This window comes from Pelobates fuscus, chromosome 8 (assembly GCF_036172605.1).
Source record: "Pelobates fuscus isolate aPelFus1 chromosome 8, aPelFus1.pri, whole genome shotgun sequence".
Lineage (NCBI taxonomy): Eukaryota > Metazoa > Chordata > Amphibia > Anura > Pelobatidae > Pelobates > Pelobates fuscus.
The window spans coordinates 42551742-42566803 of NC_086324.1; the positions used below are offsets into that span (position 1 = coordinate 42551742).

Here is a 15062-nt window from a genome sequence, read left to right on the forward strand (position 1 = left end):
TTTTTTTTAAGAATATCAATTACTTATATATTATATGCAGAAAGAAAAGTCCTGCGCTCACTCCCATCACTGGGCGGCAGCAAATGACTACAGTACACATCAGCCCCAATATATAGTAAAAACCAAAGAAAAACAAGTTACCTGTGCTCTCTCCTTAATCCCTATGTATTTTTAAACAAATTGAGTTTTGTTTTTTTAGTTACCTCCAATGGCCATGAGAGGATGAGCCCACCTGCCAACATCAAGGCAGACCCCCCTAGGTGGGTCCTAACTCTAACCATTCACCTTGCTTCCTTGAGCCTCTGGCAAAAATCTCTAATGAGACAGAAAGGGGTATTTTTTATATACACCCCTATACATGATTAACCCTTAATAGGGAACACATGGGATGGGTGGCTGCATTGTAACAAGGCTGAGTAATACAAAAAATGGATACAAATGCAGAAAGAAAAGTCCTGCGCTCACTCCCATCACTGGGCGGCAGCAAATGACTACAGTACACATCAGCCCCAATATATAGTAAAAATCAAAGAAAAACAAGTTACCTGCGCTCTCTCCTTAATCCCTATGTATTTTTAATACGTTGGCAGGTGGGCTCATCCTCTCATGGCCATTGGAGGTAACTAAAAAACCTCCATTTGTTTAAAAATACATAGGGATTAAGGAGAGAGCGCAGGTAACTTGCTTTTCTTTGTTTTTTACTTATATATTATAGTTCCTTTTAATACCTGTTATTTTTTTTTATTTGTATTTTATTGGGTTTTGTACACACAGTATACATTTTTCCATTGTATGGGTTATTGAATGGGTTATAACAAGATCATGTAGCATTTCGTTGGGTTACAAACATAGCAATAATCACGGTATTAGTGAGATACGTACTGTAGCATTGCGAGGTACCAAATTGCACGTTTCTACTTTTATACGGGGACCCCTGCTTAGTGAGATTGTGTAAGTTTAGCATTCTCTACTGACTTATTCTATGTATGTGAAGTCAGGTGGTTAGGGCGTATGCATGGAATAGTGGGTTAGGAGTATGAAGAAGCTTCCAAGAACTATGTACACATATAGACACATGAATAACAGTGTTATAATAACTAAGTGTTGCAATAACTAAGTGTTGCGTTTCTCAGTTCGTTTGCTGTGCCCGTTGGCTAATATGCCTAGCTTTTTGAGGAAAGTCTCTGGGTCTTCTCCTGAGGTCAAAGTGAGTACGTCGGTGCCCTGTTGCACCATCAGTGAACCATCTGTGCCCCATCGGTATCGGACGGAGTGCTCTCTCAGTCTCTTAGTGACTGGTGCCAGCTGTCTCCTTGCGGCAAGCACAGCAAAAGGGAGGTCACTGTACATGGCTACCTCGCATCCCTCAAATTTCACCGACCCCAGTGGTCTAGATCCGGCCATGATGGCGGCTCTCGCCGCTACGTCTCTGGTGGTAGCTATCGTGTCTCTGGGGGCACCTGCAGGTTCTGCTGGCGATTTGCGTACCCGGAAGGTGGATAGTATCAGTGGGGTGTCTGAGTTACACCTAAGGCCCATGGAGGAGGTTAGTCTCCAAACAAAGGGCAGTAGGTCTTCTCCGCCCACTATTTCAGGGATGCCCCTGAGGCGTATGTTGTGGCGGCGGCATCTAGTCTCAAGTGTTACCACCGTTCCTTGTAGGCGCCGGACCTGCTCAATAAGTCCGTCCACTTGCTGCTTGGTGCTTTGGAGTTGGTTATCTCTGGATTTTTCTCTGGTCTCCACCTCCTGGACTCTCTGCTGTAAGATCCCTATTTCAGCCTGGGTCTCCTTTAAATCGGCCTTTCAGACCTGTCTTAGGTCTGACAGCAGCTTTCTGATGTCCCCTTTTGTGGATGGGGAGTCATCCTCCTCCGAGTCAGACCTGTGAGTGGGGCCTGGAAGTGAAGCTTGGGAGACCCTCTCTCCCTGGGAGTCATCAGAGGTCTCCAACTCACTCTGCGGTTCCGGCGCCATCTTGGCGGGCCGCGCCTGTGTAGGCCTCTGGAATGCGAGCCTAATGTCGGGTGCCGCGGGTCGCTCCGTGTAGATTTGCTTTTTATGCTTGTGCCCCATGTTGTCAGCTGTCGGGTGGCAGGTAAGCTATGTGGTTTTGGAGCGGATTTCTCTGCGTTAGGACTCTGAATCTGTGGGGCTCCACAGATGTGCGACTGTTCAGCTCCGTAGTCGGCCACGCCCCCTTCAAATTTCTTAATTTTGATTTTTTTTTTCTTTCAATGACACATATTGTGATATGTCAACAGTACAAAGGCTTGCGTAAAAGCCAGGTCATATTTCATACAAACTTGATAAGGTACATAAAGAAAATTGTTGCAGTGTTAAAGCATGTATTAAGTCAGACCGTGGCAATGGACAAGATCTTGACCTGTCAAAGGTTTGAAGTTTTTTCATTTGTGTTTTTTTAATTTTTTTTAAACAGATTAAATTCTTACATTTTCCTCCGTCAGCGGGGTCATCAGGTTTATCTGTACCTTCCTCAATTACATAGGAGACAGTTGTCACTTACATTACATTTGAGCCTCGCTTTGTGTGTGCAGTCTATGCAACTTAAACTCAAACATAATAGACCTATTTGTAACTGTGGAGGTCAAGAGCCTTTCAAACTCGGTTATTGAAGTTGGGTCTATCTGGTAGGCACGCACCCTCATTTGGGTCCGCGTGGTGGGACAAATACGCCCCGTGGATTTGCAGGTGGCAGTAGGTTTGGTAGGGAGGGGTATTATTCCACCTGTACCTCTTATTTATATTGGAGTCATGAATGCATCTCTCTCACTGTTGGGTATGTTGGACCCGTCTCATGAGGGTTTTTGTGTTGTTTCCTGGTATATGTGTTTCCATGTGAGATATTAATAGAGCTAATGGTGTGTGTCATCAATGTGAAGTATAGAGAGGTATTGGAAGAGAAGTGTGAGGGAAGACCGAGAAGAGTCAGAGAAAAGTTATAAGAGAGAGAGAATTCCGGGTAGCTATCGACAGGCAAGGGGGGCAGCGGGCAAGAGGAAGCTGCGGAGCACAGTAGGGCCAGCCCCTTATAAACTCTGTCCTTGGTATCTGGCAGTCAGTATAGAGAAAACATACGTTTCTCCACTTTATTAGCAATGTTTGCCATGACTTTGAATTGCCTGATCTGGTTTATTATATAATTTGCTGAAGCTTTAATACTCTGTATTCTTTTAAATTTGTATCTCATGAAGGGCCGGTGGCCAGTACAAGGAAATTTCGCTACACAGGCAAAAATCGATTTGGTGGCCTGCCCCACAAAAATGTTTTTAAAATAAAAATGCATACCTCTGTCTTTCTTAACCCTTCTTTTAAATGTCTTACCTCATTTAGTGTACCTTATCCCAATTTCCCCCCTTTGTGTGTCTCTCCCCTCCAGCCCCTTTGTGAGTATATTTTCTTCCCTTCTCCAGCCCCTCTGTGTCTCTCTCTTTCCCCTACAATCTCTTTTGTGTGTCTCTTCCCTCAACACCTTGTCATTGCCTCTGTTTCTCCTTTTCCCTTCTTCTCTGTCGGTCTCTTTCTCCCCCTAAGCCCATCTGTGTGGCTTTCTTCCCTTCTCCTTTCCCAGCCCCTCTGTGTGTCTGTTTCTCTCCCTCAGCCTCTTTGTGGATCTCTTTCTTCCCCCATCCCCTTTTGTGTGTATCCTTCTGCCCCCTTATCCTCATTGTAATTTTTTCCCCATCCCCTCTGTGTGTCTCTTTCTCTCTCAGTCCCTTTTGTGTGTATCCTTCTGCCTTCCCTGAGCCCATCAGTGTGTCTCTCCCCATAGCACCTTGTCTCTGCCATCTCCATTGTGACGAATAAAAATAAGCGATAGTTTTTGAAACATTTAAAAAAAATACAAGTAATATTCTTTATACTGACGCATGTGATTATTTAAACAAATATAAATAAATAAATATTTGTTTGCCCTTGATATTTGTCTATTTGTTATCTGTGGAAGGGGCATGCTGTATCTCTCTTTTTTTGGTCAACACAAGGTTTAGTCATTTGATAGTATGTTTAATGGTAGACTGATTTGTCTGTGTAGTCGTGATCTGCTCCAATACCTTTTGTGACCTACGTACGTTGGCACATACGTTGTGACTTGATCATGTTGCAAACCAAGATCTAACTGGTTCCAGTGTTTTTTTTTTTTTTTTTCTCCTCTGCTATTCTCAGGCTTTCGTATTGTTTCTTTTAATATGCTTTTGTCAATTCATCTCTGTCCATTAATTGAAATTTAGATTTAGGATTTACGTGACCAAATCAAAATATATTTGTATGGCAGCAATAGCCTGGTTGTTATGCCAATCCCTACCTTGCCCATATTGGATGTCCTTCTGCAGACTAAGACTGAATTAAACATGTAGCAAATGATGTTCTTCCCTTTATGTTAAATCCTTATTAGGTGTTCATTTGATTTATTCAAAGTCATGACACCTCCATACTGCGCTTAACGAAACACTCTAATGCTAGAAATACAAATGTATATTATAGTATAGATTTATGCCTTTCACCCAGAGACACATTGAATAAAATAAATTGAATAGCATCTAGTTAATAAACCACCAAATCTTTAACGATATAGAAGGTATTCCAATGAATCTCTACACACCAATTAACCCAAACAGTGCACACATTGGGTAGTCCTATAAGAAGACTGTTTTTATTTATTTATTTCATTATGCAGCCTTGTTACAGTACAGTCACGCATCCCATATGTGACCTGTTCACGATTCATGAGAATACCACTTTCTGCCTCATTAGAGATTTTTCCTTTTAGCAGAAAGCAGCGAGGTGAATTGTTAGCAATTGACTAACAAATGGCTTTGCCTAATTTAAGAGGTTTTCATTGGTTCACAAAGGAGGTCCAACATGATTTGGGTAGGAGGAACCCCAGTAAATACATTTGGGTTTCCATATTTGTAACTAAGTGTTTTTGGAAACGAAATAGCTAGTATTTCCATTCTCGCAACCGTGTTTCCAAGACCCACGTCTGGTCCTAACAACTTAATACTCATTAAATGTAAATCCTTTATGAACGTCTCATTCATTGAAATGTGGTAAATGTGTTAAATGACTGATGTCCTACAGAATGACCATTTATTCACTCTTTGGGAACATTAAAGCTCTTATTCATGGTTTCTTTCAAGTGGCCCTGCATAAAAGGAAATTGTTTGAAAAACAAAATAAAAAAGATGCCAATATTTTTTGGCATCTTGTCTACTGGACTAATACAGCTAATCCAATCTATATATATACATATATACACACACAATCCCTTGTGTCTCGCACTCAATAGCTCCCCGTCTTGTCAGTGCCTCTGTGCAACCTCCGGCCCATTGTATATAATTCCTTGATGGAGAGCACTCACAAGAGAAAACCAGACATGTACCGCTACCACCACAATTCCAGCTTCCATCCCGATCACACCAAACAAGGTATCATCTACAGCCAGGCTATAAGATATCAGCTGCTTTGCTCTGACACAAAAGACAGAGATCAGCACCTGTCAGAGTCATATAGGCAAAAGGGCTACAAGGAAAGGACAATATCTAAAAAAATAAATAAAAGCTGCCCTAAAAACACCACGGGAAAAGATCCTACAATACAAAGAAAAGGAACACAAAACAGAATCCCTCTAGTAGTTACATATCACCCAATTCTAGAAGGAGTACGTAAAATTATTAAAGAGCTACAACCATTAATTTCAGAGGACCCCACACTCAATTAAATATTTCCTAAACCCCCTTATCCTAGCATTCAAACAACCGAATGGCACTGTACGATGCAACAAATCACTCTGCAAACTGTGTCAACATATCTGTGGCAATAACACAGCCAGACACCATATCATAGAACATTAAGGGATTATATTCGTGCACATCTGCAAATGTGGTGTGCATGATACAGTGTACCGTGTGTGACAAAGGTTGCTACATTGGAGAAACTGGCCTTAAGCTGCTTCTCAGAATGAATCTACACAGACACTCAATCAAGAACCACAAGGAAAACGGATATTGTTTGTACCCCTGTTGGTCATCACTTCACCCAGACTGGTCACTCCATCCAAAACCTCAGGATTAAAGTTCTTAAAGGGAATTTCAAAGACTCTCATGAACGAAAGACATTGGAGATGAACATGGTCACACATTTCAACACCAGAAATGAAGCACTTCATGCAGTTTCTGTCTTTCTCACACACTACCAAAACTTTATATAAACACATCTTAATGTCATATATAGTTCTTTTTCAATATTCTCGCTTCACCTTTATTGGATCAATTTTATACATACATATTTGCAGCTATATACCTGCATGCCCTGCTCCACAGTTTTCTTGTTGTTTTTTTCTCTTTTGTGTTTGGTTTCCTTTTTAACTAGCTTATTGACTCTCCTCTGTTTATTTACTTTTTCTGGCTATTCTCAGCCAACCTGCACCTTTCACTTTCAGGCACATCTTCTGCTATTTATGACCCCCCCCCCCCCCCCCACAACCCTCCCCTTCTCTAACATCAGTTGTTTTAAGTGTTAAACTCTATCAGACTGATCAGTATTGCTTCAGATCTGAAGAAGGGAGGAAAACTCTCGAAAGCTTGTCTTTGAAATATTATGTTAGTCCAATAAAAAAGGTACCATTGCATGCTGCAATACTCTGGTATTTTGGCGTCTTGTCTACTGGACTAATACGGCTAATCCAATCTACACTATATAGCAAAAGCTAAGAATTGCTTTATATAATAATATTCATTAGCTTTTCCTCCTAAAATGTTATCACATAAAATTATCCGGGGAATAATATGTATTTATTGAAATGAAATTACTGCCATCGCTCCTCTAGGGGAATATGTCTATGGGTAAATAATTTAAAAGAACCTACTTGGCCAGACTTCCCTGCGGTTATTTGAAGACTGGAGTCCATCACAGGGTAGACTTGCATAAAGATTCACAAAACCAAGTACGTTCTTGTAGATGTGCAAATGAAAAAAAAGAACAGAGATTGTTTAACAGGAATATCCCAGAGGAGGGGCAAGATAAGTGACACTTATACTTATCTATTTGAATACTTTTGCAAAAAATATCTCACTTTACGAGTTCTTTATATTTTGCTTTTTGAGATGTAACGGATTTATCTGTAGATAGGTTTTACAACATTTTTTTTACAAGTTTACGTTTTACAAGTGTCTGGTTGTTTAACTCCTATGTTAATTAAATCATACAAATAGTGGGAATGAGGTCCCAGATGACACATGACATGTCATGATTCCCTTTTATTCCAGAAGTTTGGTCCTTAAGGGGTTAATATGATGTTTCGGGAGATCAAATGAAGGGAATAAGCAACACGGACCGTGTAAACAATGTAAAAGAATGTGTAAAGTTTACTCAGATAAAGCCATTTTAAGAATGTTACATAATTTAGACGGAGGACATCTAGAAATTTCAAATTAAAGGTAGCACCAATACGGCTCTAACTTAAGCAAGTCCCATAGCAGGAGGTAAAGCTAGCTCATTCACTATTTCAAACTCCACCGGTGCCCAAGAAATGGCATCCCACGCCAAGGAACATATTAAATAAACGGATAGAATGAATCTTTGTCACTAAAGCAGATAAGGTGAGTTTCCCAAAAATATATATAATTTTGTAATCTTTATTTTTTGTAAAAAACAATGAGCATATTCATTGTTGTTGCCAGAACAGCAAATACATTTTTAAAATAAGACAACTTAGTAAATATAAGGCTTAGATGAAATCCAATTAGTTTTTTTTTATTCATCTGTATGTTGTAACGAAAAGTGACATGGTGATATTAAAAGTGTTTAACACTCTACTATGGCGATCAACGCAACGGGAACCTGTTATCGGTGAGGCGAATTGAGCAGTTGGCCTAGTAGGGATAGTATTAGTGCGTAAGACTATCTAGTCCTCTTAGGGGACCGTGGAGGCCAAGTATTAAAAAAAAAAATGTTTGTACTTGCCCAAAGGACTTAATATTTGATAAAGTAATATTCCAAGGTTTGACACATTTAGTTACTTGTGACGTTCTGCTCTCTCCATAGCAGTGCTCCTATAGGGTGGAATGTAGACCAAACCCAGAAATAATCTATTTTTTTAAAATATAGCCTTCAGAATCTCCAAAGCAAGATTAAACCGAGTTATAACCATGCATGTAAGAATCTCCTTATTTCTCGGTTTTATCATTCTCCTATGAATTGTCTAAATTAGGTCACATATTTCATGTCTTTTTTTTTACACCTGCTTCAAAATGATTGTTCATAGAAATATTAATAATATCCTTATGACCCAAATATATCTTAGCTACTTTTTTTTCCCTATTCACTCTAACATTGTAAAAGCACCTGCCTATTTCATATTCAACTTACGTAAGCTATCAGATAGGTCAGTGATGGAGAACCACAACAGGAACATCAGTACCTCTTCTTGCACGCAAGCCAGAGTGCAGTGGTTAAAGGAGAAATTTGCTGATCCTGGTAGAACTCAATGCAGAAGCTGTAATGTCTAGGGATTTACAGCAAACACAGGAATGTTTTAGAAAAAGCATGTTATTTCATCTGTACGCTGTTCTATCAGTTTTGGTAGGAAATGTATTGATTGGGAGGAAAAATAAAAAATAGTCTTTTCCAAGTTCTCAGTAAAATGTTAGCTTAGCTCAATGCCGAAGTTTTGACTTGCAAGGAGAAGAGAAGGAGCCGGAGAAAAAACACGCACAGGCAGTTCTTATGCTCTCCAAAGCATAGCAACCACAGCGCATGTGCTGCGGTTGCTATGGAAACTAGCTAGCACTAGCTAAGAAGTACATGAATGGGGTGACTGATATGTCTCTGTTCTGACTCCGGCATGCTGGTCAGCGTCAGACCTGATTTTCCTAGCAGGGCAAATCAAAAAAGACTGGAGGAGCAGAGGACGGACCGGTAGTGGATGTTACTTTAAGAGTAACACCTACCAAGCACTGAAGATGGCGGCGTTGGAACTAAATTGAGTATATGTATCTTTGTGAAATATGATGTATTCAATGGATATGCGGCAATTTAAGGCAAGCCAAATTTTCCATTACAGGTTCTCTTTAATAGTGAATAAATCTTTCATTTGAATATGTTCTTGAATACTTTCTAATGCATTTAACATAAGACACAGACTCCCTAAACTGTAGGCTGCAAGGGACCATAAATATGTAAACTATTTAATGTTTTAATAATCGTGCTTACATTTATATTTGACAGAAAAGCACTCAGCAGTGAAGGGTTTAGGTATACACGCGTAACTAACCTTTTATTAGGACAGGGCATCTAAAAAAAACTACACTTCAACAAGGATTTGCAGGCTCAGTTTAAGAAGCACCTTAACAGCTTTGCATCAACACTCCGTTCTAGACTGCCTGTGTCAATTTTGTTCATGTTATACACACGGCATGTGTACACCGCACACAACTTCGGCTGAGCCATCTACTCCCTGGAGTTAAAGCCTAACTATCCCACATCACAAAATGGTTATCGGTCTATAGATCAGGTCCTAAGATGCTATTGGAGAGATTTCCATTGGATACGTTCAGTCCAGTTTACAAAACATTGTAAAACAAAATAAAACCCTTTAAGCTTATCTTCCCAAGTGTTTCTTCCTGCAGAGAAACAGATTTCTATGACTGGGATCTATTCTATGTCGGAAAACAGCACTTCCCGCTTTTATTTTTTCTTATTATTAACCTAAGTAGGCCAAACTTCTTTCAGCATTCCAGTAGACACAGAGAATGAAACAAGAGCAGGTGAGCATTCTACTTTTTTTTTTTTTTTTTTTTTTTTTTTTTTTTAACATCCTTAAAACGCCATCAAATCCCTTACAAATACGCATACACATGTGGACAAACTTGTCATACCAACTGTGTGTGACAAAGATGTAATTTCTGCTTCTATGACAATATTTCACACCACGTATAAAATATTGTAAGATAATTCACCATCTCTAGAAAATAAGTAGTAAGAGAGTTCTAAAATAAAGCAGAAAAAACAGCAATGGAAAATCCATCAAATGCTTGTATCATGTCTCTGGTTAAATGATAGTTAAAGGGGGGGAAATGCAGCTGGTCGTTTGGGCTGCATGCCACTTGATGTAAAACAGGTCTAGTTTAAGTCCCAAGACATTCCATAAGACATATGGCTCCTAGCTGGAAAGCCCAAAACAGCTAACTGCTCGATATATAAAACAGGGAGGAGATACTAGAGTAGTCAATGCAGATTCTTTTTACATTTAATGAAAGATGATAACCAATTGGCCTGTTTGTAAAATCTCAAGATTTATGTACTCATTCTATATGGTCACTTGCTCTCTCCTAAAGGGCAGCACTCTACTCTCTCCTCCAGCTCTGCTTCACTCCCACCTAATTTGATTGTTATTTCCTGTCCTAATGCGTTTTATACCCCACTTTCTATAGACTGTAAGCTCGTTTGAGCAGGGTCCTCTTCAACCCATCGTTCCTGTTTTCTTGTAATTGTCCTAATTAAATCCCCCCCTCTCATAATATTGTAAAGCTCTATGGAATCTGTTGGCGCTATATAAATGGCAATAATAATAATATACTTATACTCAGAACCCATACATATTCAAATTCCTTCACTGCATTTCTGCTTACCCCTGACTATAGGAATGATATTTTTGGTGAAATAATATTGTTACAGAGCACATAGCAGAATACATTTCATATAGAACAAGCCGCCTCTGGAAAGGAGGCAGGAGGGATCTTCTAACAGTTTTGAGTTAGCTTAAAAGGCTGACCCCTTGGATAACACAGTAATCAGGAAGGGCCTTGGTAGCAGATTTAGAAATCCTTTTATTCACTGTTTCTTCCAACATCTATTATTGCTAATTGTCTTATTGTTTATTAATCTCCTTACATTATAAAATCAACAAGAATTATGCATAAACTTGTTTGTAATCTAAAGGGATGATTGGTGACTTAAAGGTGATTTCTAAGGTAGATTACACAGACTGATGTGTAACCTAGACTGGGAGGGCACACTAGGCCTATTTTGCCTCCCTTGCCTGGTAAACAGAATGAGGTTAGAACATTCAATCACAAAGTATGGCAGCTTCTTAGATCATGAAAACTGACTTCTAACTAAAAAGAAATGCAAGGGGCCTTTTTTTTTTTGTTAGTTTCTTACTCATTTTAAAGTTTGCTGTAATTAATAACCCTTCACTAAGCTTTTATATATGACCTGTATCAGATCTCAGCAGTGCCTTTTGTGTGTGTTCCCTGATGTGCAACTCACCTATTTTTAAAAGCATGGAACTGCAAAATCTAGGAAACAAGCACGTCACCCTTGATTCTGCCAAAATTAGGAAAGGGGTGCACACCTTTATGAGTTGTAGTTCTACGTAGCTGTATGTAAATAAAAGTGTATGCATGTGCGTTTATACACAATATTTAGTAAAGAGTCCAGTGAGTGCATATATTGTGTGATCTGACTGTTATTTGCAGGTGTTTAATAATATACCTGCCTTTTAAGGGTGAATGCACTCTAGGGCAGAGCTGACACAGGCACTCCAGAATTTTGTGAACACTTCATTTGTAGCTCAGCCAGCCTTTACAGGAAGTAAGTCCCGACATCTGAGGTAGCAAGGTTAGACACTGCATCCCTACATTGATCCTTAAACTACACAAAATGTAAGTCACCCCATTTAGGCATTTCCCCCCTTTCCATCAGCTATCCCCTCCCATCATTCTTGTTTCTCCAGACATTTCCCCTCCTTTCCCAATTGATTAAAGGAGAGGGAGGGAATTATGTGTAAACATATCACAGTCACCCTTTCAGACATCTGTCATGCCTTCTTCATTATGCATGCTCCTAGCCTCCTTCATCTAAAGATCCAACAATCACCCTTTGCAATCGTTGTTTTAGTTGTTGCTGGTCTGGTCGGTATTCTACGTTTCCAGATCTCACAGCACAGTAGCACACAATTCTGTTTAAAAGCAGTTTCTCGTAGACATTGGTTAACTTAGGCCGCATCGACCTCATGACATTGTGATCACGCACAATCTCATGAAGGTACCTCTGAAATGCTTTGCCTTCCCAAAATTGTGCAGTAAGCCAGAAAGATGTAATTCTGCCCCAGCCCTAGCTGCCTACGCAGGAATATATCACTGCTTGCAATAAGTTACATTGGAGATGCACAGTTCTGGCATAGATTTCTAAGTTTATTATTTTAACATAGTTGGCAAATATAGGGGCTTAAGTTAACATATTGAACATCCTAGGATGTAACATTCCCTCTTTAACCCCTTAAGGACACACGACGTGTGTGACATGTCATGATTCCCTTTTATTCCAGAAGTTTGGTCCTTAAGGGGTTAAGGGAAAATAATGCAACGTTGGTGTTCTGGAGAACTCTACAAACCACAGGACCGAATGTCATGTGCCCTATGGAGTCACCCATGTCAGAGCAGCTGAAGTGACACAGATACTCTGATACTTAACACTAGTTGCAGTGGAACGCATAGCCATGGCTAGATGTAGACACACAAGCGTACGTTCCTCCACAATAACAAAAGGCAACATTGCACCTCATCTGCCTATTCTGCCCTGAGAAAATGGAAGCCAACTCACATTGGGTTGGGATGTTGGTATTCATTTATTGTTATTTTCTTCATTTTCACTGGGTGTCCTGGCTGTGCCTGGACTGAAGTGGATTATGATGTTATTTTTTAGATCTTTAGTATAAATTGAAAGAAAATTAATCATCACATGAAAAACCATCATTAACACAATTTACAAGTGATTTTTTTGTGTTTAATTCAATGGTGTAATATCCAGAGAAGTGATGATTCCATTTTAATTGTCAAGTTTAAAATAGCAGGCTGTTGCCAAGGAAACCTGCCCCCCACCACAAAATGTGGGCATGCAACGTTTGCCTTTTTTGTGTGGCCTTCTCAGTATGTTGTTCACAGTTGTTTTGGTCTATTTGTTTGTGATATTCACAGGGTACACTTTAGTGTAGTTTACAATTTATACAAATAAAATCAGTATCATAAAATTATAAATCACAACAATTCTATGTGTATAAAAAAATTACACATTTCCAAAAGCTCAAATGTAGAAATAATATTTTCCTTCCACAGAATGGAGGAGTATAAAAAGAAAAGAAAAATCCCATACAAACAAATACAGAAGGAAAAAAAACAAAAAACCCAAACAATCACTGGCAACCTAATCTTCTGATTCCCATGAAAGACTCACTTTTCAGATACAATTGCAGCTGCCCCACACTGCCAGTTACTGTATCATACACATGTCTTAAATTCTGTAATCAGCAACTAGCAGGTGCGATATCGCATTCAGCACACCACAGCCACTCAATACAGACATCCCAAAACACACAGAGGCTGGTTTTGTCAAATGTTTTATTGAGTGTAGACATCTGGAGTACTGTAAAACATGCATTATCTGTAGATTCAAAAAGGAGCAAGCCACATTGTCCTTCCTGTCAGATGTGTCAGCCTTGGCATACATGATGGAGATTAATGAAGTATCATGAGAGTAGTGGGAGTACTGAAAAGCATCTATGATTTGAAGTAGGATCTTAATCATTTGAAAAGCACATTTACTGAACTTGGATTTTCAGATGAGGTGACACATTTCATTTCAAAACAAACAGTATTTATTTGGGGGAGAAGAAATGGTAACTGATGCGTTTGCTTATTTATTTTAACAGAATATTCTGCTAAAAATAATAATAATAAAAATAACAAAAACCAAAACACCCGTTTCTCAGTCAAGCATTAAAATTATTTCTTTTTGGATTGCTGCGGTGTATTAAATTTAAAGAAGATTATGTCTCCGTCTTCTACGGTGTAATTTCTTCCCTGCTGTCTGTATTTCCCCGCAGCCTGTGAATACACAAAGTAACATGCAGTATCGTTAGTAACAGACATGAATTACGTGAGCTCCTAGCGATGCACAGCAAAACCTAAGGGGTTTTTTTTTTCCTGGGAAAAATGATTCCAGCACACAATAACGTGGTAGGGTGCAATTTAACCTTACCATTAGTAACGTGCAGTGCCTGAAATGCTGTTTGACTACAACCCCCATCATCCTCAAACATCCTAAAGAATACCTAAATGCTTGCTCTACGTTCTGTTTAACCTGTCTACACCAAACACCCATATCTGTTTGCCCCCCAAAGTCCGGCTGCTGTTTGGGCACCTTGGATTTAACTGGCTTAGCAACACTGCTGCAGGGCTTGATCGCTCATTTGTAACCTACGCCTATCATCCTCAGCCATACCAAAATGCCCACGTCTTTTCATGTCCATTAAAATGAAGTAGTTACACCTTTTGCACAGCATTGTATCAAACAAACTAAAATCTAATATTTTTCTGTACAAAAGACAAAATCCAAAATCCAACAACTTTTCTTATCAGCATTATTTTGAATGCAAGGAAAAGAGAAACTGTTGGCATGACCAGTGTTTACCGGCCAGTGGAACTAATGGGTGATAATGGGAGCTTTATTTCAACTGCAGAAAGTCTGTATATATTTTGGCAATAAACTCTGGGTCCTGAGCGGTGTAACATTCAGCTGATATCCATATACACAAAGGACAGTGGGCAATTAAAATAAAAAAAGTGTTTCTATTGAAGTGCTATCTGAGATTTGCATATCATACGTATGAGCAAACCAAATGAATCCCAGGAGGTTTTTGTAAAATTCAAAATACAAATTTGTTCAAGGGGATCCTATCTACTGTTAATAAACTGAATGAACATGGGCCTTGAGCCATTTTATCAAGAAAGAGAGAGGAAAAAACCATAACACAGGACTGCTCCACCTACTGGTGAAATGGAACCAAGCAGAAGAAGAACATTCCATTTCACATGACAATTTCACGTACTTTGTCACCGTTCAGGCAGGAGTGTACTAACCTTTGGCACTCGAGATATACTCATCCAGAAATGCAGAGTGCCAAAGATTAGTCACAGTCTTGGAACAAACCAGCCCTTTAAAAGGAGATATGATCAGGTTTCCCACTGAACACGTATATGGGA

The 15062-nt window shown here is 39.4% G+C and overlaps 1 protein-coding gene across 2 annotated transcripts in view; it reads right to left on the reverse strand.

The window, feature by feature from the left end:
• Positions 1-13404: 13404 nt before the first annotated feature.
• OLA1 (Obg like ATPase 1) overlaps positions 13405-15062 on the reverse strand; it is a 144022-nt gene continuing 142364 nt past the window's right edge. For both annotated transcript variants that reach the window (XM_063429743.1, XM_063429742.1), the window contains exon 11: positions 13405-13904. In XM_063429743.1, the coding sequence (XP_063285813.1) occupies positions 13803-13904 (102 nt within the window). In that variant the 3' untranslated portion in view covers positions 13405-13802. The remainder of the gene's footprint in view (positions 13905-15062) is intronic.